At 46.6% G+C, this 25,855-nt stretch overlaps 1 protein-coding gene across 2 annotated transcripts in view; it reads right to left on the bottom strand.

The window, feature by feature from the left end:
* The window catches only part of LOC147627880 (ABC transporter B family member 2-like), a 48,208-nt gene that overhangs the window by 14,253 nt on the left and 8,100 nt on the right, over positions 1–25,855 (bottom strand). The window contains exons 4-5 of one of the 2 annotated variants that reach the window (XM_086814853.1): positions 20,831–21,031; positions 20,467–20,726 (exon numbers count right to left, since the gene is read on the bottom strand). In XM_086814853.1, coding sequence (XP_086670979.1) covers positions 20,467–20,726; positions 20,831–21,031 — 461 coding nt within the window. The remainder of the gene's footprint in view (positions 1–20,466; positions 20,727–20,830; positions 21,032–25,855) is intronic. The other variant, XM_086814854.1, reaches the window with a different exon arrangement.

A 25,855-nucleotide genomic window follows, 5' to 3' on the forward strand; every position in this document is an offset into this window, starting at 1 on the left:
CTCGAATGTAGGCTTTTTTCCATGCACAACAAGAAGAATTGAACCTCTACCGCCGCGAGGATTCATTGGTACATGACCGTTTTGAAAGCCAAGAAAGCTGAATCTTATATGGATCATGCAATGGCAATGATTGCTCAAGAGTTGCACATGCAACCGAGGGATGCAGCATGTGCATACTTGGCTCGTACCGAGGATGCCTATGCAGAAAAGGCAACCATCCCACATATCTTGGAATGCCCACAGGTGCCCAAATAAGAACTTATGTCTAAGAGGATGAATCTCCATGCTATGGGAGAGGAACAATCGGCGACTTCACGCCATGCAGGAATACCTTATGTAGCCTGTGAAGGACACAATGTTTATGGCAATGTTCAAAATGTATATCAAATGCCATTGCCGGTTGAAAATGTGCATGCACAAGACATGCAACATGGGCTGCAATTTTCTGTTGGTGCAGGTATTCCGCGTATCTCTCATGCCACTCATGCCTTCGAGTGTACTCGTGAGGAGGAAGCTATGGCTGAAAATGTACCAATGCACGTTGAGAGGCCAGCCATGCCTCATGCTTACAGAACACATGTATCTATGCCTTTTGCATCACCTTTTGCTTCTAAAATGATGCCAGTCACACAGGGGCTGTCCCAATGGACAAACATGGGGAAAAACACGTTGCGATGTAGGCACATGCATCAAAATCTTGTGACTTCAAAGCCAGAGACAAATATGTGAAGTTTGACACATATCGTAGGGAATATGATGCATCAAAGGCGCTTGCTCTTATTGCCCAGTTTGATATTGCTTTCAGTGATGAGGATTTCACTCAAAAATCCATGATCTGGCATGTAAGCATGTTCATGAAAGGCACTGCTGCCCATTGGTGGCTCACGGAAATGCTCTCACCGAATCCTGTTAGATCATGGGAAGAGTTCAAGGAGAGGCTCTATGCTCAATTCTTGCCTTCCAATGCATTGAATGAGATAACAATGAAGTGGGATTGGGTGAAGTAAAATGAGGGGGAAACAGTGAATGCATATGTTCAAAAGTATTGAAAAGTGCTTTTGGAGGTGTTTCCATTTATTTCAATCGGAAGGACTACAAATGTATCTTGGTCACACCTTACATCAACTAATCGCAATTGCCACTGCCATTAAGCAATTGGAACTCAAATTTAGTCAATCCAATAAGGCTAAACTTTCATTTCAAGGCAAAGAGAGGGCTATCCAAAACCTGCAAAATAATGGATAGCCACCTAAAAAGGACCACCTAATGGATAGCCACCTAAAAAGGACCAAAACCAAGATAAAAATGGTCCAAAGGCTGAAAGTAACACTACCAAGAAGCGTCCCTTCAAAGTGAGAGACTATGGTCTCACTTTGGAGCAGAAAAAGTAATATATAAGCTAGGGGTAATGCTTTACTTGTGGTAGCACCGAGCATATTGCAAAGGCATGCCCAAACAAGAAGCGTGATAATGCAAATGCATCAAAGCCCAATGTGCTTATGGTTCCAGATGTACAGGGCAACATTCACATGATAGCAAAGACAGGGTTGTATGTAAAGCTTGGGGACAACTTAAGGATCGGCCCGCTTTGTTCATGTTTGATGATTGTGCAACTGAGAACTTCATATCTACATAGATAGCAGCGGGTTTTGAAGTGGAGGACATGGGTCCTCAAATTGAAGCAGGGACTGTCTTTGTTGGTAGAGAAGCGCATGTCATGCCTATTATTGGCAAGTTGCGTATACACATTCAAGGCTATGTGGATCATGAGGATTTTCTTGTGGCGCCTTTGAATGGCTGTGATCTATTGCTTGGAAAGCCTTGGCATACATGTATTGATCTGTGTAAGGCTTACAAGACTAACAGGATCACCTTCATGCATAAAGGCCGAGAGCATGTAATTGATGCTGGTGAAGAGGGTGATACTATTCCCCTTGTACAAATTAAGAAAGTAATGAAAAAGAGTGTTTTTGCGTACTTGATTTTTGTACGGGATTATATTGAGGAAAATAATTTACATGTAAATACTCTTAGCAATGATAGGCTGAAATTCTTGTAAGAGTACAATGATTGTTTTGCTGATGAGTTACCAAATGAGTTGCCTTCAGTACGACCGGAAGATCGTCGCATTGATCTTGTGCCGGGTAGCTCACCATCTAATAGGCCAGCTGATCGTGTAAGTACATCCCAAAAAGAGGAGATCATGAAGCCGGTGTATGAGCTTCTTGAGAAGGGTTTAGTTCAGCCAAGCTCTTCCCCATTTTGTTCACTCGTCCTCTTGGTTCAAAAGAAGGATAGATCTTTTCGTATGTGTGTGGATTATAGAGCTTTGAATAAGCTTACCATTAAGAATCGGTTTTCGATTCCCCACATAGACGACATTCTTGACAAGTCGGATGGATCGGCATGCTCTAGCCGAATTGATCTCAAGAGTGGGTATCATCAAGTGTGTGTAGTGTCTGAGGATGTACACAAAACTGCTTTTTAGACAACATTTGGGCTTTATGAGTATCTTGTTATGCCTTTTGGTCTTACGAATGCCCCGGCTACATTTAATAGAATGATGGATCGCATATTCCGTGGGTACAAGAAATTTACAAGTGTATTCTTTGATGACATCCTAGTCTTCTCGAAGACCGAAAAAGAGCATAGAGCTCGTTTGGCCATTGTTTTTGAAGAATTGCGTAAGCATAAACTCTTCATAAATGCAAAGAAGAGTGAGTTCTTCTTGTCAGAGATACATTATCTTGGGCATATTGTGTCCAAAAAGATAGAGTGCGGATGGATCCTGCAAAGATTGATGCAATTTGGAATTGGCCCGAATTGAGTTCAGTGCATGAGATCCGTAGTTTTCTTGGATTATGCTCTTGCTACCGCAGGTTCATTCGGCACTTTGCATGGATTGCTTCTCCTTTGTATGATTTGACAAAGAAGAAGGTCGCATTAAAATGGACTAACGTAGAGAGGGATGCATTCCTCAAATTGAAAGATGCAACTACTCATGGTCCAGTGTTAATCATTCCGGATTTGCAAAAGCCTTTTAGTGTGGAATGTGATGCATCTGGAAATTGCATAGGAGCTGTCCTAAATCAAGAGGGACATGCAGTGGCTTATGAGAGCCGTAGATTGCATAATGCAGAGCTATCTCTTGCATGATGCAGAGCTATCTCTTGGCTGTAATTCATGCACTTACTATATGGAAACATTACCTTCTTGGGACTGATTTCACTGTGAAAACAGATCACCAGAGTTTGAGGTATTTTCTTACCCAAACTAAGTTGTCAGAGAAGTATATGAGGATGGCCAATTTTCTCTCTATGTTTTATTTTCAGATCGTGCACACCCCAGGAAAGAAGAATGTAGTGGCAGATACACTGTCACGAAAGCCGTATGTAGCAGCTATCTCGGTTGCCTCTCATGGAGACTTGTCTGCCATGCGTGATTTGTATCGTATGGATGCTGATTTTGCCACTATTTGGATTGATTTGATGGCTGGTCATGCACATGCCTCATATGTGATCAAAGAGGGTTATCTCATGAAAGATAATTGCCTATGTGTGGTGTTTGACATGAGGCAAAAGGTTTTGGATCAGTGCCATGCTCCTCCATATGCTGGTCATAGAGGCATAATGTCTACTATGCACATGATTGAGCGGTATTTCTTTTGGCCAGGTATGCGGAAGGACATAGAAGCACATGTATGTGCATGTATCACTTGTCAAAAGGTGAAATTTGATAGGCAAAAGGCACCAAGTTAGCTTCAGTCATTGCCTATTCCCACGTAGCCATGGGAAAGTATTACAATGGATTTCATTATGGACTTGCCACGGACCCAATAGGGTAATGATGTAATTTAGATATTGTGGACAGGTTTAGCAAGAAAGCTCACTCCTTGCCGGTCCAAAAGACCATCAAAGTTGAGCATATGGTTAAAATATATCTTGCACAAGTGTTCAAGCATCATGAAATGTCGAAGTCCATTGCGGGGGATAGAGATCCCAGGACTACAAGTCTCTTTTGGCGGGTATTATTTGATAACATGGGCACCAAATTGGACTTCTCATCAGCTTATCACCCTCAAACGGATGGGCAAAGTGAGGCTGCAAATTCAGCCGTGTTGGATCTCTTGAAGTGTTATGTGGCGGATCAGAAGTCTTCTTGGGAGAAGTACTTACTGCTTGTGGAATTTGCATACAACAACACGGTGCATGCATCTACGGGAAGGGCCCCGCCTGAGATTATTTATGGTAAGGTGGTTTTACCACCCATCCTTCGCACAAAGGATGAGATATTTGCAGCTGATGATTATGTAAGAGACTTGGATATTGCTTTTGCTCAGGTACGGACAGCCATTGCAAGGTCACAAGACAAGCATAAAAAGGCTGCTGACAAGCATAGAAGGCAATTGGATGTTAAAGAGAATGATTGGGTATTGCTGACATTTGAGAAAGCAAGACTTGCAAAGAGAGTGCATATCCTAAGCTTGCAACCAGGTACTATGGGACTTTTTTAGTACCGAGAAGATCAATGAAGTGGCTTTCAGATTGGCATTACCTAGTCATTGGCACGTACACAATGCTTTTCATGTGAGTCTCCTTCCCTAGTATGTAGGGCCGGAGCCCAGTGAAATGGTCATTGAGGATCCACCAGAAGTGGATGAGCTTGAGGAGATCTTGTAGCTAGAGCAGATTGTGTATCACAAGGAACGCAAGCTTGCTTTCTGCAGGCAAAGTTGTGAGGTGTTATCTTGCGAAGTTTAAGAACTATCTTCTCATTGATGCTAATTGGGTAGATGAAGAGTTCTTCAGAGATTGCCTGCATGTGTTTCAGACATATTTGGATGCTTTTCAGTTGTGGACAATTGTTTAGAAGTCGGGGAGGGATGTTATCATTTGATCACCCAATTGGTCCACCCATGCTTTCTCATCATGTATGTACATTGGATTGGTGTCCATGGCAGTTGTATATGCCGGGGATCATAGTTCATAACATTCGTGTTTGCTTCATGAAGCAAACGTTTGCAACATACGTGTTTGAAACTCATCTTTCATACTTGCTTTAAAAAAAAAAGCTTTTCTAAGGTTTTACGTTTTTTGAAAGTTGCTATGTTTTTTTAATCGAAAATCGGTCCACGCAATGAGCATTTATGTAACTTGTAAGTTGTAACTTTGTAAGTTTTTATAATGGAACTTGGAGAGCTTGAGTTTACAATGTATATTTGTATCTATTTGTCTAAATCTCGTCCTTTCTATGAGGTATTATATTGGTCACGTATGTTACTCGGCCCGAGATTGAAACATACTTGAAACATTCTTACATACCCGAATGCGTATGCATTTGCTAAACGTATGTTCACTATCTCACTCCTCTCTCTAGAGATAGATGCCTCCTTCATGAGGACATTTGGGCTGTATTTTCTGCACTTTCTCCTTCTCAACTCCATATCCAAGCTTTGCTAAGGTGTTTCCCAAGCTTCCAAGAGTGTTTCCGGGTGCTAATCACTCTCTTACACACTCTCAATGACCGAAATTCAGCAAAACAGCTCTCTTTATTGCTGTAATTTTTTTCTATTAGTTACCAAGAAAGCAACAAAAATGGCTAAATACAAATCCATCCCCAAAGGGGAAACACTAGTCAAGATGAACGAAGGGGGCGGATGCACTTCTCCTTCGGCTGGCCGCTCTGGGAGGAGAAAGCTATCTCATACAATTGAGCGGGCAAGGGGGGGGGGATAGCCACACAGGTGGTCTGTTGTAATGCCAAGTGGGCTCGCCACCACTATCTTGAGGAAGGCCTCCCGATGCTTTCTCATGCGGTCTGAGCCGCCCTGAAGCTGCTCCCACTAACCACGGAGGGTATGAATGATATCAAGCCAGATGCTCGAGATAGACTTCGCTGATGGGGTGAGGGTGCCTTCGATGGCTTCGTTGCAGCAAGCTTTCCATATATGCCACGCGACTATACTACTGCAAATCTCCTATCTCTGGTAAGAACTTAGGACCAACGACCAGTAGGCGGAGCTGGAATTGGTAGAGTGGAGATATGAAGGTGAGAGACTTGAAGGGTTAGTCTGGTTAGTCCCCACCTTCCTCCTCATATGACATGACGATCGCTACCTCAGTGGTCCAAGCAACAGTGTCCCACGTAACAATACGGGCGGGAGCTTGATCCATAGTGAAAATGCGTAGGATCCTTTGCTAGACTTGCTGGGCCTTTGGGCAATCCCAAAGACAATGACGTTAAGACCTGGGGAAGGCCACACCTCTGATGTTACATGCAGAAGCTTTGAGATGCTTCTTTTAGCCCTAAACACATCTAGAACATGCAGATGCAGAAACACATACAGAAGAGAGAGAGAGAGAGAGAGAGAGAGAGAGAGAGAGAGAGAGCTGGAAATTCAATATATCATATGGTACAAAAAGGTACATAAATCCTTGCAGCCATGGACTGTCTTCTGGAAAAGGTGAAAAACCTACATCTAGGCCTAATCTATGATCCAGCCAAGCAAAGGGGCTGAATGATAAAAAACGATGAGCAAAAGAGCCTTTTATAGGCTGGACATGACCATATAAACTGGCTGACTGTTGGTCGGCCAGCTTCCTGGACAACTTTATTCCTTCGCTGCAGCCGACTGGATATAAACCTGCATATTGTGGCCGACAGAACCCCATGTCCACCAATCAGTCAAATCCCTTCCAAATCAGCATCATATGCTCCAAATCCTTGGTTCTGATAAGTCTTTATTTGGTTGCTCTCCAGGATTAGTCCTAAGATTAGCATGTACATGTGTGTGCACATGACATCTGACATTATGCTGGTCTGCCCCCAATGGCCAACCAAATGCCAATTGCTAAGCTCCTATTTGTCAGTTGCCACATGAAAAGATCGATCTTCCGTGGCCAAAAGCTGTTCCACAGCCGCTTCCAGAAATCTGTGAGAAAATGTGGCGGGAGCTGGAACTGGCACAGTGAATATATGAAGGGCTAGTACCCCACCTTCCTTCTCGTACGGCATGATCATCACGGCCTTAGTGGTCCAAGCAACAGTGCCCCACGTAACAATACGGGCGGGAGTCCGATCCATTGTGAAAATGCGCAGGACCCTCTGCCTGACTTGCTGGGCCTTTGGGCAATCCCAAAGACAATGATGTTGTGCTGACTCCTAGGGAAGGCCACACCTCTTAGATAATGCTGGTCTGCTCCCAATGGCCAACCAAGTTGTAACATGCAGTGGAAGTATTCGTAATTACGGATCCTGTCATACAAGTCTCACACTGCCTTCTGTATCCTGAGTTTCGTGAGTTTAGCAATCCACTTTTATGAGTTCAAACTTTAAGAGATTTAGAGAGAGAGAGAGAGAGAGAGAGAGAGAGAGAGAGAGAGAGAGAGAGAGAGAGAAACTGTACACCGTATGGGGTCCCGAATTACCCACTGAAAGGCCCCCTATCCCGTCACCGGTATATTATTTGCTTTATTACTTTGAAGAGACTGACTTTGGACTGATGATAAGCCAAATGCAAGATCTCAGAGGACCAAGAGTCGGGCTGAACTGTACACGGCTGTAGAAGCACCAATGATGACCAATCTCGAGCCCGCTAAGCAGTAAAATATGAGGGAGGCATGCCGGCTATATATACTCCTACATGTAGGCAGCGGACTGGTGGTAAATATCTCCACGACTGGGAAAAATACCCAGGACCATAAATGGGGAATAAATATGGGTAAAATACATGTGAGAGGTGACCAGTCCCTAAGACTAACATGGTCAGCCCTAGAGGCTAAACTAGGACACCAAATAGGAAGCCAGCAAATAGGGGATGATATCTAACACCCCCTCTCAGCACCGGATGCTGAGCAAACTCCAAGAAGCCAGAGACGCCGTCCTCGATCAAAGATGAAAGACTGCAAAACAGGTACCAAGAAAGCTCCACAAGCAATCTCCTCAGCAACTCAGCTACAAAAGCAACATAACAAGTTGCCAGGTACACCGCTCCTCTGGAAGAAAACAACCATATAGGCTGCGACGTGCTGCTCCAAATAATGGTTCCAAACCCAAGTGTAAGAACACTCCCTGAAGTTGAATGTCGTGTATCCAGTCTAGAGAAGGTATGAAAAACCTCATAACCAACCAAGATCAGATCCTGTAGATAATCAATCCTGGGAGAAGCAAACTTCTCCTCACTGGAACCCTCAAAAGAAATAGAGTCAATGTGCTCCAACTCTGTACCAAGAGTAGCCAAATGCTGTATAAAAGCATCCTTTGAAAAGGTCGGCATCGCAAGATGTAAAGACCTTGTAGAAAAGATGGGGTCCATCTGCTCAAATTCTGTAACATGAGTTGCCCAATGCTGTACATAAGTACACGCCACTGAGGTGGGCATCGCAAGATGAAAGGACTCCACATCCCCCTCTGAAAGGTATCGTTGGACTGATATAAGTCCAACCTGATTGTGATCCAAATCCAAAAAACTCTGGAAGTACCATTATGCCCCAAGCACGGTTAGCAACCACAGATCCAAAGCATCCCACTGGGTCCAAAAAACCATCCTCCAAAACAACAAGCCAACAGAATTGGCAGGGGGAGGGGCATCCTCAGACGCATCACAACGAGATGAAGAGATAGACTCCTCACAATGAGGAAGGGAAGTAGGAATATAAACTGCAGTGGTAACAAAGTCCTCAAAAGCATCACAGATAGCAGAAGACTGTTCTAGAAGTAGAACCAGATCCAGCACCAGATAAAAGATCCATGTGAAAGGATCACACCGCGAAGGGCAAAACACCCTCCTTTTTCGGCAAATATTGCAAAGAACACAAGCTCGGACAAAATAAACTCTGCTCACAATCTCTGAAAAGATCACTGCTCTCCTCCAAATAACTATAAACTCCTGTCAAAGAAGAAAGTCTCCACAGATACAACACAGCTCCCGAAACTGATCCTCAAGTGAAGTAGCTGGAGAAAGGCCCCCACAGAGTGTAGAAAACACTTGTGGGAAGCAAAACGCAGCCAAAACATTGCTATCCAGCAAAAATAGCACTCCACCGCCAACAGAAGGCAAGGAACATGTAAAAACCGAGAAACCAGGTAGGCCAAGAACAAAACATAGGTATAGATGCTCCAAAATCAGCAAAACGCTGACTGAAATCTGAAATTTAGAATCCTCAAGTACCAAACTGCCTCCGAAGCCACAATCCAATCAAGAAACCCCCTCTGCAAGTGATCTGTGTCCACTAGAGAAGAAAACGCAGCCAAACAAGGGCTACAAACCTGAAAATTCAGGCCAACCAGTGTCCACACCTCCTATGAGGAAAAACACTGAAGAGAAGGTACCTTCGGGTCCAACTGATGAAGCCCAAGTAAAGGTAGAGCTAGCAGGAAAATCGGTTCAGAAAAACGTAACAACCATGGCTGCAAATCTGAAAACGCAGAGGTAAAAGGGGCTGTAGAACGGGCTGAATATGGAAACGCTGAAGCCTCAGATCAAGAATTGCTGCAGAGGACAATCAGGGGGTGGGAGGGATGGAGAGAGAGAAAGAAAGAAAGAAAGAAAGAAAGAAAGATATATTAACGTCTACGAGAGGCCAAAGTCGGCCTATGAGACAAAAAATAATACAACTGTGTTCTTCCGGTCATCGGAAGAACAGAAACAAAAGAAAAAGTGTGCATGTGTCTGGATACAACTGTGAATCATCATGGATCGGTGGAGCCCATATACAAACAATATAAGGGGGGTGGGGATGTGGATGGAGTGCTAAGGCAAGATGCATCTCTATATGCTGAAGGGGTAGTACAAGCATGCTATGCAGATCTATGTCTAACTCCAGCCAGTGCCATAAGAGGGATATAAGATATCATACATCGCCGATGCTGAGGCTGTGAATGGCATGAACATGTACCCTGAGTCTGAATGAAAGCGAGCTAGCCTCTCCTGTGTCTCCATCTGGTGTCTCATTCGGATAGCTGCTATCTCTCGGTGACGGAGTCGGGGTGCTCTATGTCGAGTCTGTCTAGGTCTCCTCCTGGCTCTCAATTCCTCAACTCTCTGTGCGGTCACCCCACGTGGTACATCAGCTGGCACTGGCATAGCTCTCTGGAAGAAATCTGTGAGCTGGGACTGTCTCCCACCCCTAGTGGGAGCGGGTGTTTGGAGGAGTCTCTCTCGAGAACTATGAAGCTCTAGTAGTAGTCTGCCAAGTTGTCGCTGGTCCGAGGCCTCCATCAACTGATGTAGTGAAGAGTGCTCCTCAAACAATCCTGCATATCTATCTCTGACCCCCTGGTGGGCTCTACATCTACATACAAAATGATCCTCAGTCTCCACCTCCTCGCAGCACAATCTGCATATCCGCTCAGCTCTGGGGACCCGTGCCGCTCTCCCAGCCTCTATCTCTAGCTGATGTGATGAGACTCGTAGCTGTCCAATAGCAACGCGAGAGCTGTGTGGCATGTATACATCCATGTACCGCGGTCGATGTATAAACCCATCCCCTGAGATGCTCATAAAGTGGTCTCTGTAATACAGCATCTTCGGTGGTAGTGGGCTCTCTAGTGCTATCCATGTCTCCTGTATGTAGTGTTGCCATATGTCCTGTCTCATCACTGTGTTCCTCTCATTGAGAGAGAGGTAACCCCGTGGAGCAGACTGATCATACTGAAAAGGTGGCAACCGCTCAATGTCTATCCCATGATGTGAGAACCACTGTAGCATCTGTGCATACCAAGATCCAGTGTGTCCAGCCTCGGCCAGCTCTCTGGATGCCTCAAAAGCTCGGCGGGATAATCTCTCCGTGGGCATCTCCCTCATCCTGTATATAAAGGAGATCGTCTGGAACAATGCCTCCACTACCATAGGTGGTGCAGCAAACTCAGCTCGAACAATGTCGTGCGGGACGGATGGTTTGCTGCGTATCATCCTCAAGAGCATCAAGATCTGTGGTCTCTCCAGCTGTACCCATGTGGAGGCTGCAAGCCCTGGTGCCCAAACCGCTGCTGCATACATCAAGGTTGGTGTCACTAATGTATCAAAGAGCCACCCCTTCGTGCGGGGTTCCTGAAAATGTGCCTGATGACACTGACGCTCAAGGCCAGCAAGAGCTGCATACCCCCGGGTCACTCTGTCTCGGACTGCCTGAGCCATGGAGAAGCGTCCAGCTGAGCTAGTAAATGTGATGCCAAGGTAAACATAAGAGCTCACCACCTCGACCCGCTAATGTGAGTAGTGTGGCTCCTGACTGCAGGTGAAGTGTGGAAGATCATAACCTTGGTTTTCCCAAGGTTCACTGTGAGCCCTTGCTGTGCGCAGAAGTCATCAAGAGCCACAAGGTGTCTTTGAAGCCCAACCTGCGTGTCGGATACCAAGACGATGTCATCAGCATAAAGCATAACATGGACAGTAATACCTGATAGCTCAACCCCAGAGCCTCCTCCCTGTGTGATGTAATCGACCACCTCATCAATATAGAGCCCAAAGAGCGTGGGGGAGAGCGAGCACCCTTGCTTCACACCAATGGTGCTAGCAACTGTGTCGGACAAGCCTCCTGGGCATCGGACTCTCCCAAAGACTTGCTCATATAGCCTGTATATGCCCCACATCATGTCTGAACGTATGCCTAGTGTCTGTAGTCGCCGAAAGAGGCGCTCTCTGGGCACAGTATCAAATGCCTTGCGGAAATCCACAAAGCAACAATAGAGCCGTTGCCTCCGTGCCTTGGCCTGATCAATCAGGCACCTCAATGTAAAAATGTGGTCGATGGTCGAGAAGGCTCGACGGAAGCCTGCCTGGCCTGCTGCTCTCAATCCCCCAACCTCTGCATGAGTGCTCAGCTCTGCCTCCAAAACTGCCCCGTATAGTTTGGCCAATATATGGCCAATCATGATGAAACTGAAAGAGAGAGAGAGAGAAAGAGAGAGAGAGAGAGAGGAAACTGAAACCGGCCTTCAGAAATCTGATGGGCGGTGGAACAAACACTCGCACACAAAACATTTCATCACCCATGGGAACCTGAAAAGGGAAAACAAACAGTGGAGCTAGAATGCTCCTGCAAATAGTACAAGGACACCGATTGGCCCCAAAACGCAGTGGCACCCCTTGTGGTATTTCTTTACTTGATCAAGTATGAGTACAAAGTACAACTTGTCAAATCCTTTACCAATAGGATCCCTTTTTAGCTTTTCACCCAGGTCTTTTCAAATAAGAACTCTCGCTATTACAGCTAAGCATTTCCATAGAGATGGCACACCTGTACGACCTCTCCCTGCTTGAAAAGGTCTTCTCCATCTCAACCATGGATCTCACGAACCCTTTTCCCAGACAGCAGTAGGGTTGTACCAAACCATATGTCCTTCCTATAGTCACAGCCTGCATGTAACCTTGAGAAAACTAGAACCTGTTCACATGAATCCAAAGACATGCTTTCCACATGAAACCAAAGACCTGTATTTGATAAACCATAGACCTGTATCCTTGATACCAAAGTCTTGTTTCTTCTCAAAAGACCAATGTCCTGTTTCCATGATAGATAAATCCACATGTGCACCATCAATCACGATGCCAAAATCTCTGAGAGAGAAAGATAGAGGATGTGTCAAGCAATCCCTGAATACACATAGGTCCAAGACAAAGAGCAACACACATCTCTTCCAAGAACATCATCTTGTGCATCTTAACTTGATCCAATCTCGTAAACAAAGCCTGCTTGCAAAGAGAGAGAGAGAGAGACCCCTTGGCTGTTCGCCTCTTGGTGCCTCCTTCAGCTCACCTTCTTCAAGAGAGAGAGAGAGAGAGAGAGAGAGAGAGAGAGACCCACGCTGACTGCTTCCACACATGCAGCCTCTTGGCGTAGAGAGCCTCCCATCCGACACTCGTGTGGTGCCAAACTATCTGCAAAGAAATTCTTGCTCGACGCGTGCCTGGCTGTAGCCCATAGATGATGTCGCCTGGTCGCTTTTTACTTGGTAGAAACCCATGCTCAACCACCTAATCACCTGCCTGACTGCCAATGTGCAGCAGCACCCTGCTGTAGGCCATGTGCATCAGCACCTTGTCAGCGCCCAGCAACAGCAGAGCAGACGACGGCGGCAGCACCCAACGGCCAACAGCAGCGGCCAGCGGCAGCATCAGCACGTCATCAGCAGCATCAGACGTCAGCAGCAACAGATTCTGGCGGTGGTAGCAACAGCAGCAGCTAGCGTAGCAGTAGTACCCGGGGGCAGCACCTGGCGGTAGCGGTGGCTGTACATGGCGGCAACTGCTGTACATGACGGTACCCGGCGGCTGCGACACTTGTGCTCGGTGGCGGCACCACCTGTACCCGGTGGCGGCTCCTTTATACCCATGTAGTAGCGCCTGGCTCCTGCGCAGCAGCACCACCCGTGAAGGGTCATACGGCGATCTCCCATACGGCCTCACCACCACCCTGCTCCTTCGAATCTCCACCACTTTTCCTTATATAAAGAAAGGATGCGTTTTTCATAAAAACGCCAAAAACCAAATTATTAAAAAGGCATGCTTTTCAAATAATAATATTTATTATTATTATTATTTTTTCATCAAAGGTTTTAAAAACCTTATAACTTTTAAAGTTCCTTTTTGTCCCCTTTCACACTTGGGCTTGCCTCCAACATGGGTTTCCTTTTCACATCTAACTGATGCATGTCCACACTGTGCGTCGTGTGCCCGTGCCCACCTGCTCGTTGTCCAGAAGGAAAAACAGAGGGTCGTAACAGGAAACACAGGTGAGAACCTGCTCTCAATATCATCACCCAAATAGGAAGCCAACAAGTAGGGGATGATATCTAATAGGTTGTAGCTAATTTGCTACACGACTTGTCCATGATGATAAATGGTATTAAATGCTGGAAATTATGTGAAACATGCTAGATAAATGCTAATAAATATCCTAAAAATACTAGATGCTATTTCAAGGCTTCTGCACTGATCTATATGCAATGGATGAATGATATGCAATATGCAGAGTGCTTTCTAATGCAAACCCTAAGGTTCCTATACTGACTCTACATGCATGAATGAATCTCTTCAAGTGGGTTAAGGGACTTGACTGACTGAGTGACTCACTATGGCTGAGGAATGACCTAGGTAGCTTGTGCTTGACATATCCTGGACTGAGGATTACAATGGGGTCACGGCTTTGGGAGTCTTCTTTCAGCCCTAAACACTCTTGGGAACATGCTGATGCAAAACGCAGATATAGAGAGAGAGTAGAGAGAGAGAGAGAGATGTGCTAGAAAATTCAGTATATTTCATGTAGTACAAAAAGGGTACTTTGCTACAGCCCTAGGCTGCCTTCATAAAAAGGTGATAAACACCCTAAATCTGGTCCCTACTTGGACCCCTAAGACCCAATCCCTAGAGGATTGAATGAATTGAAAGAGGAGCTTCTTGGCCTATTTATAGGCCTTATTTTGCTTGGGGAACTGGCTGACTGCTGGTTGGCCAGCAGTCTTGCCCCCTTAAATCCATAAAATCTAGCGCTGCCCTCTGGTTGGTCCAGCCGCCTCTTGTTTTGGTCCAGCTGCCCACCTGCTATAAGCAGCCGACAGCCCTTCCTGGTTTAGTCTCAGCCGACAGCGCAACATTCCATCTCCTTGCTCCAAGTCCAATCTATTACCTTATCTACACTCCTTGCTCCAGCTTCTGGTTCTTATCTGGTTCATAGTCTTTATCTGGCTGCCTCTTCTGGATTAGCACCTGAGGATTGTACATGGCATTGATCATGCACATGACATCCCCCCTCTGCTAAACTTGATGACGGGATTCCAACCTGTTCTTGGATGACTGTCATCATCCCATTCTTTTTCCGAAGTCCCTCTATCATCCATCCATCCATCCCTGGCAACCCTTTTCTCTGAAATCCTGGCCCGGTCTCCAAACTACTCTGTCACAGATTAAGATCTATGCATCTGTTTCCATCTAGTTCACAATCCATTCTTGCCCTGACTCTGGACACTGTCTTCGTCTTCATTCCTGAGAAATGAGTCTAGCACCCTCACATCACCCTTGGAGGATAAACCTCCCTTGGGACCGTTGCCCGAGAACCTATCTGGCTCACAGGTCTGCCATCCCCTTTGGCTTTGTGGAACACCACCAACAAACCTCCTGGGAGCTCTTCCCGATTCTGTGTTCCTTGCCTTGGGCTTCGTATCCGTGTACTTTCCTGTACCTTGGACATGTACACCATCATATGGGACTGAATCAATGTTTAGCTTTGTTGAGCCTGCTGCTCTGATACCAATGTAACACATGGAAGCTCTGGGAGTCTTCTTTCAGGCCTAAACACTCATGGGAACATGCTGATGCAAAACGCAGATATAGAGAGAGAGTAGAGAGAGAGAGAGGTGCTGGAAAATTCAGTATATTTCATATAGTACAAAAAGGGTACTTGCTACAGCCCTAGGCTGCCTTCATAAAAAGGTGGTAAACACCCTAAATCTGGTCCCTACTTGGACCCCTAAGACCCAATCCCTAGAGGATTGAATGAATTGAAAGAGGAGCTTCTTGGCCTATTTATAGGCCTTTATTTTGCTTGGGGAACTGGCTGACTGCTGGTCGGCCAGCAGTCTTGCCCCCTTAAATCCATAAAATCCAGCGCTGCCCTCTGGTTGGTCCAGCCACCTCTTGTTTTAGTTCAGCCGCCCACCTTCTGTAAGCAGCCGACAGCCCTTCCTGGTTCAGTCTCAGCCGACAGCGCAACATTCCATCTCCTGGCTCCAAGTCCAATCTATTACCTTCTCTACACTCCTTGCTCCAGCTTCTGGTTCTTATCTGGTTCATAGTCTTTATCTGGCTGCCTCTTCTGGATCAGCACGTGAGGATTGTACATGGCATTGATCATGCACATGACATAGGAAGACGGACCAAAGGATTCCAGATCAGAGGCTGCCGGAGCTGCCCCTCGGAGGCTATTGGAGCTCACCTTGCTACAAGGCCAGCCTGAGATGATCCCAAGCATGCAAGAGACTGTCACATGCGGAAGCTCGGGGGCCCCTAAACACCTTCTCGGAACATGCTGATGCAAAACGCAAGCTAGAATGCTCTTCTTGGGACTCCCCCATGCCCTGCTCATGCCCTAGCAACTGTGTTTATCTACTGCCTATGAGAGATTACCCTGCACATGATAGACTGGCAACAAATTTGTCCTCAAATGCTAGGCTAAAGCCACGTGCCCACATCTCTGTGAAGATCCATCTCATACTCTGAGGCTAAGGGCCTCCCAGGGTCGGAGTGCGAGCGGAGATCCTAGCTAGGAGGAAGTCATTCCAAGGCTCACCGCCTGGAAGAAGACCATGAACAATCAACTTGCCCAACATGGCACGGCTTTGAATGGAGGGGTGGATGATGCCCATGCCCCCTCTGCATTGCGGTTGAATGATCACTCTCCAGTTGGCCTTGGCCAGTCTCCCATCACTACCCACCCATAGAAAGTTCCGGATCAAACACTGAACCTGACCAATACATGCCCGAGAGAAAGACGAGCAGGAGGTAATGTACCACATAGTGGCAAGAAGAATCTGGTTCGCCACCACAATCCGGCCAGCTAGGGAAAGCTTGGCCAAACTCCAGTATAACAACTTCTTCCGAATGCTTAGAAGAAGGGGAGTGAGCTGTCGGGGAGAAAGGCTCAATCTCTAGCTAATGGCCTTGGCCAGAATTTTGTAGACAGTCCCTAGGAGGGTGATGGGTCTCCGCTATTGGATCTTTTATTTGTCACCACCCTCCTTGGGAATCAAATGAATCAAACCCTCTGACAACCTCACTGGCATGGCTCTTGTAATCATTCTCTCATTAAAGGCAGCCTTGAGGCCACTTTCCATGAGATCCCAATGTCGCAGAAATAGAGAGGCTGGAAGACCGTCCTCTCCCGGGCATTTGCCCCTCAGAAGTGCCGTCATAGGCTCTGCCAACTCCTGAGCTGTGAAGGGGGTCAGGAGGAAAGCCCTAAGAGAGTGAGGGACCACCTCTCTCATGTGTCACCACACATGCTCCTGTGCATCCATCAGCTGTGCGGAAACGGGAGCACCGGTGAGAAGAGTGCTGAAGAAATCTGTGGCGATGGCTCTCACATGCGAGGGGTCTGTAACAACGGATGCATCTGGGCCTCGCAATTTGTGGATACCCTCTCTCCATCTATCTGGACCTCGCAATCTGTGGCGGATACCCTCTCTCCATCTATGTGGGCTTGCAATCTCAAAGAAATTTCCAGTGACCCGTCTCTCGCTTGCGTCCAAAAAGAGGCTCTGGCATGGTATTTGTACTCCACCCTCTGCTCCTCAACAGATTTGAGCTATGTAAGGGTGGCATCCAGTTGACTCTCAATCCATGGGTTATCTGATGCACTCTCCTGAAGCCGCTGTAGAGAGGCAAGACCCGTGCGAATACTTCTCTCTTGCTCTTGGAAGCCAGCCAATCTCAAAGAAATTTCTAGTGACCCGTCTCCCACTTGTGTCCAAAAAGAGGCTCTGGCATGGTATTTGTACTCCACCCTCCGCTCCTCAATGGATCTGAGCTACGTAATGGTGGCATCCAGTTGACTCTCAATCCATGGGTTATCTGATGCACTCTCCTAAAGCCGCTGTAGAGAGGCGAGACCCGTGCGAATACTTGTCTCTTGCTCTTGGAAGCCAGCCAATCTACTTTGCAGTCCCTCCTGTAAAAGACTCCTAATCTTGCCAAGGCCTGCATCCAGGGCTCTTGCAGCTGTTCCTCAGTGAAAATTCAGCCTCTCCCAAAAGTTGTTCCGGAGTGAAAATCCAGCCTCTCCCAAATCCCCTCTATCTTGTAGATCTCTGGGTCCTGAATGAGGCTATATGGAATCCGGGTAGTCATCTGTCTATCTTGCCTCCAGGGGTCGTCCAGGGAGAGAATAACCGGAGCGTGGTTAGAAAAAGTAGTGCCAGCCAAAATACCAATCATGCCACCAAGCCCACAAGCCCACTTGTCAACATAGGACCAATCGAGTCCGGATAGGTTAGGGCCGGTGTTCCTCTTGTTAGATTTGGAGAAACATAGACTCACCGGACTGCGTCCGAATTCTTGAAGCTGCCAAGGGTCCTGTCCCTTGAATGCCAAGATCAACTCCTCCCATGCCGAGTAGTAGAATACTCTGCACTTGATATAGTGGCCATGCCACCTCTGAGTCTGTCATCGGTTGACTCCAGTATGTTAAAGTCCCCGCCTCTACACCAGAAATCTACTTGTGGTAGGGACTAACAGATTGTACTCTAGAAGGTGGCTCTGTTGGCTACCGAGTTTGGTGCGTAGACATTTAGGAAGCCAACACAGTCCTCCCCTATCTTGATAGTAACCCACTGAGCCCGTCCACTGACAATGGTGCCCGATAGAAGGTGGCTCTGTTGGCTACCGAGTTTGGCGTGTAGACATTTAGGAAGCCAACACAGTCCTCCCCTATCTTGATAGTAACCCACTGAGCCCGTCCACTGACAATGGTGCCCGAGTCTACCACTGCCGGCAAAAGCTGCACACTGATGGAAATGCATACTCCACCCTGTGTCTTGTGGAGGGGCCAAAAGAGTGGGACTAGAGGGTGCGACTCTTGACCTGTAAGATCTTCCCGCAGTAGCGGCGGGTCCGTCCCTCTGAAAGATGGTGCTTCTGTAAGAAGAGAATGTCAATGGGTCCACCAACTGTTGCTCTGTGGAGCTCCTCTCTAAGGACACCACGCCGTTGCATTGTGCCCCCCCCCCCCCCCCCCCCCCCCCCCCCCCCCCCCGACCCCTGGATGTTCCATGAGACAATCCGCATAGCTAAGAGTGGTGAGAAGCAAAACCATCGGAACTGCCCTCCACTCGAAGGTTCTTGTTGTGCATTGGTTTTGATGGCGAGTAGTCACTGCGAGTCCTGGGGCGAAGCCACGCCAGATGGGCACGTACATTGGCCTCCATGTGGACCCACTTTGTTCGAGCCCTAGAGTATGCATACTCCAGACTCCAGCTCTCACAGTGCAGGTATCTGTAGGATGGGGGAAGAGGTACTGCCACACAAACATGTAGGAAAACAAAAACCAGCACCTCCAGGCTGGAGGACACCATCTCCCCTGCCTGATCCTTGAGGTCTTGTGTAGGAACTCTTGATGCAAGAGCAATCAGCATAGACAGAGAATAAAGAGAGAGAGAGAGGTGTATGTGTATTCAATATATTCATATAGTATAAAAAGGAAACATAATACCCAATCTATGACGATGCTTAACAATGAGCAACAAGGTGCCTAGGCGTTTGGAAGAATAAACAATTGGTTGACAAGAAGGAAACATAATACCTAATCTATGACCTAACTCTATAGGGAGTGAGATGCCTTAACAATGAGCAACAAGGTGCCTTTTATAGGCCTTTGGAAGAATAAACAACTGGCCGACCTGTTGTCTGCCAGTTCCATAGACCCTAATAAATCTTCATGCCGTCAACAAGAAGTACATGCCCTCCTAAGCCTGGCCAACAAGCCAAGCCGTCTAGCCTCTGACAGAATATAATGTTCGAATCCTGATGTTTATTTGCTGCAGCGATTAGCTTGGGATTAAGGATGTCCATGTGCATGCACATGACATTTGGGCTTATTGCCATTCGGGGATTGATCAGCCACATGATCCCTGCACATGTTTACATCATCACTATAGGGGGGATTTGTAGCCACTTATATGGTAGTTATGTGTGGACATAGGTTAATAATGGGCTGGGCACTTTTCCCCTCCTTAGGAGGTTTTTTCCCTCGAGCGTGTGTACACTATTATGGGTGTGTGTAAGTGACATTATCGTGTCACTTCACTTATACTTCACTATTATGTGTACACTATTATGGGTGTGTGTAAGTGACATTATCGTGTCACTTCACTTATACTTCACTCATTCTCATTAGTCTACTTTGAGTGTTATGCTTCTCTCTATCTTTGCTTGCCTGTTGGATCTGTGTGTGTGTTGTCATGTTTGTCTCGACTCCAACATTCTCTATATTGGTAGAGACACCACGTAAAAGGAATCTAGAGTAGAAGTGCTCTCTTATGCATGTCTTTTAATAAGTTTAATATTTAAGACAGGTATAAGAACAAGTTTGATAGGCACACAAGGTCTCTTATACATGGTGGTGGGGGGGTGTGTGCGGGTGGTGTGTGTGCACATATGTGTATGTGTGTTTAAGGGTAGTGCGAGGGGGCATGCATTGGTCAATGTTTTCTGGGGATGAGTTGCGGCTGTAGAGCTGTGTAATGCTAGGGGGCTTCCTTCAGCAGTGTTGGGCATTAGTTTAAGATCTTCCACTCCTACTTGAAAAAGCTCAAATCAACTTACTAGTACAGACTGTGAGACCCCAACAAAGATTCAAATTTACAATGTGTTTCAAAAAGTGGTAATAAGCAAGGTGCTAAGAATTGTGATATGTTTAAGAAAACGATGTAACCAACAAGGACATGAGGTATCTTGCAAGCAAGTGATACACTCACAATGAGCTTGCAAGGACATTGAGAATCGTGGTAAATGCTCGCCCACCATTTGCAACTCCATGTTGGATAAGTTTTCCGCAATACCATAAAAGCAATGAAAACATACCAAACCCCAATCCATATACTATTCCAATACCCAGACCTTTGACTAATCCACTTCTATTTCCAAGCTTTTTGGTTGGTAAAAGAGCATCTGTGTAATATTCGCAAGCTTTGTCCTCACCCACGAAAGCATGGACAGAGTGTATTTGAGCCACTGTCTAATAGAAAAACCAAGGAATCATCCTCAAAACATTTTCTTACTATTATTACATCAAAAGGAAAAAATTAAAGTTAATGGCATGTATGCCAAGACAAGGCTCACCTCTTGTGCTATTTCCCCAGCTTTCACATATGCACGTTGGCCCTTACTCATGAGTCCTACCATGATATATGCATAGCTACCTCCAACGATGACCAGTAATGGCATTACAGAAAGAGTTACTAGGGCAACTTGCCAAACTGAGGTGAATCCAATCACAAAGCCAACTGTAAAGCGAGAGATGTAGTGTATAAAACTCCCTACCTGCTAACATTAAACTTACCTGTTAGTCTCTGTTCATCGAGGATTTTCATAAACAAAAACACAAGTGATTTTTAGTGGAATTGATTGTAACTGATGACGAACATTGCAGATTCGCTAGTAGATTAGTAAGATGTTCTCATGTATGTTTTCGTTTCTGGACCGTAGATTTAGCGCAACATGGTCTTTCAGCTATCTATTTGGTCTCAAAGGTCATTTTGGCCTTCTGTAGATGTTAATATTACTTGCTTTCTTTCTTTCTCTTGCCCTGCCTTCTTCCATTTCCCTGCCTGTTCCCACACCCACACCCACACCCACACCCACACCCATGCTTCAGCTCCCCTATTTCTGCTGCCCCTCCCCTGCCCTTGTCTACTCGTCTGCTCCAGTTGCCGTTGCCCGTGCCCTGTTTTGTGCCGCTGCACACCCCCCCCCCCCCCCCAACCCTGGGTAGCCGTGCATGCCATTGCTTCCCTACCACCTCCACCTTCACATGCATCCACTTCTATCATGATCCGGGCTCGATGTATGATGATCATTTATAACGTCAGATAGTCGTTCTTGATCTCTTGTCACCTTTGCCTGCCCTCACCTCAGAGTTTACCTCTATTTTCCACAGATCTGCACAGGCTAGCTTTTATTTGCTCTACTGCTTTAACTCCTATTGGTTCACAACCTCAAAATGGGTGGTATGATAATGAGTGCAAGGTGAGGCGGTTGTTTCCTACAGGAGAAAAGGGCGTGGGGACAGACCTTTGCACACAGAATGCAGAGATCCTTCCACCGTTTCACCCATTGGAAGAAGTGAGTATTTGTGGCTAAGCTTGAATTGAAGTTATACTGAATTTTTTCAGTGCGGACATGCTTGACACATTCTCAAGGAAAGGAACCCATCCATACCCATGGGCCATCACAGACCCCCATACATGAAAGGTCTATGCACATCACCTCAAATCAGCCCCCACCAAACATATCATATGTCTCAATCCCCACTTCTGTATCCCTCCTTACTAGAGCTAATGTCACCAAAGCCCTATCAAAGATACCTAATGGTAGAGTCAAGGATCATGAAGACCTCCACATGGAGCAATTCAAGCACGAACACAACATCTTGGCCCCCATCCTAGTTCACATCTTTCACATGGCTTTGTGTGAAGGTTTCCCTCCTTTTAGATCACTAATTTCATTGTCCCTATCTATAGAGTAGGATGTTGGGCTAGGGTTTGTAGCAGCGGCACACAACCACACACACAGATCAACAAGTAAAGAGTTCGTGAGAGAAAGAAAGAAAGTTATATCAACATCTACAAAAGGCCAAAATGACCTATGGGACCAAAAGATTACATCATGTCCATGGAATACATCATCATGTTTACTAAAAATAAAAGAAAGGAACAAGAGCTGAAATGCCAAAGCTGATCCCAATACAAACAGCATCAAGCTCTCACATCACCCTAAAATATGCCGCATAGGGCATTGCATTGTGGTACCCAATGTAGTAAAGCTAAGCCAGCAAGTCTTGTGGTGGTGAGAAATGATGGCTCTGATCCTCCTGTGGTGGTGATGCGAGCGTGGGCAGGGGCCATGTGGTTGGGGGCGTTGGGCTTTGCATAGCTCAATGGCTCTGTCTAGTGTCACTCCTCTCGCCCGGGCTCTTGCATCAAACTGGAGGTTGAGTGTAGTGGATGGATCTACTCTCGGAGCTATAGTCTGGAAGAAGTCAGTGAGAGCTCTCTGTGCTGGTCCTTGGCCGGGTGCAACCGGTTTGGGTTACAATAAGGACTCCCTGTGTTTGCGGAGCTCCACAAGGAAGACCCCTAGGCATCTGTGGTATGGTAAATCCATGATCCTGGAAAGTGGTCCAAATCCGTCTCGGAAGAGGTAGTGGAACCTCCCCCTGATCTCATAGTATACCAACCGCATCAGCATATATAGTGGGCCCCTCTCTCAGCCTCTGTATGACAAAGTTGGTATATCTTGTCCTCTGGTGTAGCTGCCCTCGGCCCATATCCAGGTGTCTCCACTCTCAATTGATGGGATGAGGTGCGGATTTGTCAAACCCCAAATGACAGATGTGTGTACATGTAGCATGGGCTTATGATGAAACTGTACTTTGTCAAGCGAAGAAGATGATCTTTAGAGAGAGAGAGAGAGAGAGAGAGAGAGAGAGAGAGAGAGGGAATGAAATCTGTCGTAACGTCTTCGAAAGGCCAAAATGACCTATGAGACCAAAAATTACAATAATCTGGTTAGATGAAGTACAAATGTTAGTGGTGTGTAACAGAAAAAAGTGAGGAGATCTAAAGATCTATAGATCTAAAGATCTATAGATCTAGAGATCAAGAGTAACATGGGAAAATGGGAAACCTGGGAAGTTACTAAGAGAGTGTCCACTCAGAGACATCTTTGGGCCTGTGAGGCCCATGAATGTGTGAGGGTATAGACGGGCCCTCAGTGGATGAAATCCCTCATAGGTCGCTGAAGCATGAAGACAAGCTCCTTCGGGGTGAACTGCCTGGAGGGTATCTGCTGGTGATTTGAGAGAGAGAGAGAGAGAGAGAGAGAGAGAGAGAGAGAGTTATATTAACGTCTACGGAAGACCCCAAGGGCCTATGAGACCAAAAGTAATACAATGGTACCATGGATATACTGAGCCATGGAAAACTAAAAGAAAAAGTAAAATGAAAAACATCTCACAGTATGTGTGATCAGCCGGTGATCCTGTGTACAGTGAGATATGCTGTAATCAGCTAATGACAATACCTGCCTTGGCCAGAACCGATCTAATGGTGGAGTGAATGTCAGGCCTCTCTGATGGGAGCGGGACATGTCAGCGGAGAACCTCACGAATTTGTCTTTGTGTGGTGGAGGGTCCTGATGCTCTGGGTTGGGGACGTCTGGCTTGCAGAATGGATCGAGCTTTCTCACTAAGAACTCCTTTGGGGCGTGGCGCTGGAGCGTGGGTACGGGTGGTGGGCTCTGATGTCGTAGTAGAGGAACTATTGTGGGCAGTGGATTCCGATGTGGATGTCTGTACCACAAAGAAATCTGTGATGGCTCTTTGTGAGGTGTCCTGTTGGAGCAGGGGCTCTCTCTCAGCATACTGCCTCAACACTACATCTCTGTGTCGTCTTAGCTCCATTAAGTACATGCCCAAGCACCTTTGATCCTCAAACTGTATCACCCGTGTGAGTGGTCCGAATCCCTCTCGGAAGAGGCAGTGGAATCTCCCCCGTATCTCTTAGTAAGCCGGGCAACTGAGCATATAATGGGCCTCATCCTCTACTGCTCCTGTGATGCATACTGTGCATGTCCTCTCCTCATGTGGGATATCCTCAGCTTTGCCAGTCTCTACTCTGAGGCGGTGGAAGGATACCTTGAGATGGCCAATCATGATACGCATGGCATGTGACGTGTATCTTAATGTATCGTGGGATCTCAAAGAATCCATCCTTGGAGAGTCTCAAGAAGTGATCTCTGTAGAACTCACACTTCTTACCAATCTCTGACGGAGACACCCATGTCTGGTGTATGTGCAGCCCGAGTCTCTAACTGGATGATCCGGTTGATCTCCTGACGTGAGAGATCGAGGTATGGGGAATCCAAGCTATATTGAAACGGGGGGAGATGGTCCATCTGTATGCCATGTGCATGAAACCACTCGACTACCTCAGGATACCATGCATGTGTCGGTAATGGTGGTGGCCGTGTCGCTCAGGAGGAGGGCAGTCCAGCTCGTCTCAATCGCTCCCTCTCCCTCTCGCCGTATAATTTGCATAGAGGACTCTAGTGCTAGTCGTGGGAGGCGATCTCTGTCAAGTGTGTATACATGCTGAATATAAGTGACATTCTGAAAAAGGGCATCTGTAACCAGTGAGGCCACCCCAAACGCTGCATGTAGAATGTCATGTGGTACAGATGGCTTACCCCTGATCATGCATGACAACATCATCACCTGTAGCCTCTCTATGCTCCTCCAGTGATCCTTCCCTAGGCCTGGCCCCCAAAGGGCTGCACCATACATAGCTGCTGGTCATACGAGAGTATCAAAGAGCCAGCACACTTAGTGCGGGGTTCTTGGAAACACTGTCTCTCCGTACGGGCTAGGGAGGCGTGCCCCCTTGCAAGTCGGTCAGTGGGGGGCAGCTGTGGTCATGCAAAACAAAGGGCCTGTAAAAGTGACTCCTAGATACACATACTTCTGCATAATCTCCATTGGGGCATCTCTGTATATGAAAGAAACATAATCTCCAGTGGGGCATCTTTGTATATGAAAGAAAATCGTGAGGCGACTACATAAGATGTGTTGAAGAACATAACCTTGGTTTTGCCCAAATTGACCGTAAGGTCTTTCCCCCTGCGAAATCTGTCTAATGAATTCAAGTGTTTCTGTAAACCCTTGGCTGAATCTGAGATCAAGACAATGTCGTCAGCATATAGCAATATGGGCACTATTGTCTGAGCCAATGGTGAACCTCTACCTCCGAAACTATCCACAAATACTTCGGTCTCATGAATGTATAGGCCAAAGATTGTAGGTGAGAGTGGGCAGCCCTGCTTAACCCCAATAGTGCTACATATATCTCTCCCGAGGTCCCACCCGGTGCACGTACTCGGCCGAGTACTGCCTCATGTAGTGCCATCACACCCCATATCACCTCATGTGAGAATTGGAGCTCCTGCAAGCATCCTATCAGATGAGATCGAGGGACGGCTTTGCGGAAATCCACAAAGTAGCAATACACGTGTCTCTTTGAGGACCTCGCCTCCTCTATGATAGCCCGTCAAGTAAAGATATGGTCCAGCGTGGAGAAGTTTCTCCTAAAG

The sequence above is a fragment of the Cibotium barometz genome, chromosome 20, assembly GCF_041138505.1.
Source record: "Cibotium barometz isolate CiBa-2024 chromosome 20, ASM4113850v1, whole genome shotgun sequence".
NCBI classification, from domain to species: Eukaryota; Viridiplantae; Streptophyta; class Polypodiopsida; order Cyatheales; family Cibotiaceae; genus Cibotium; species Cibotium barometz.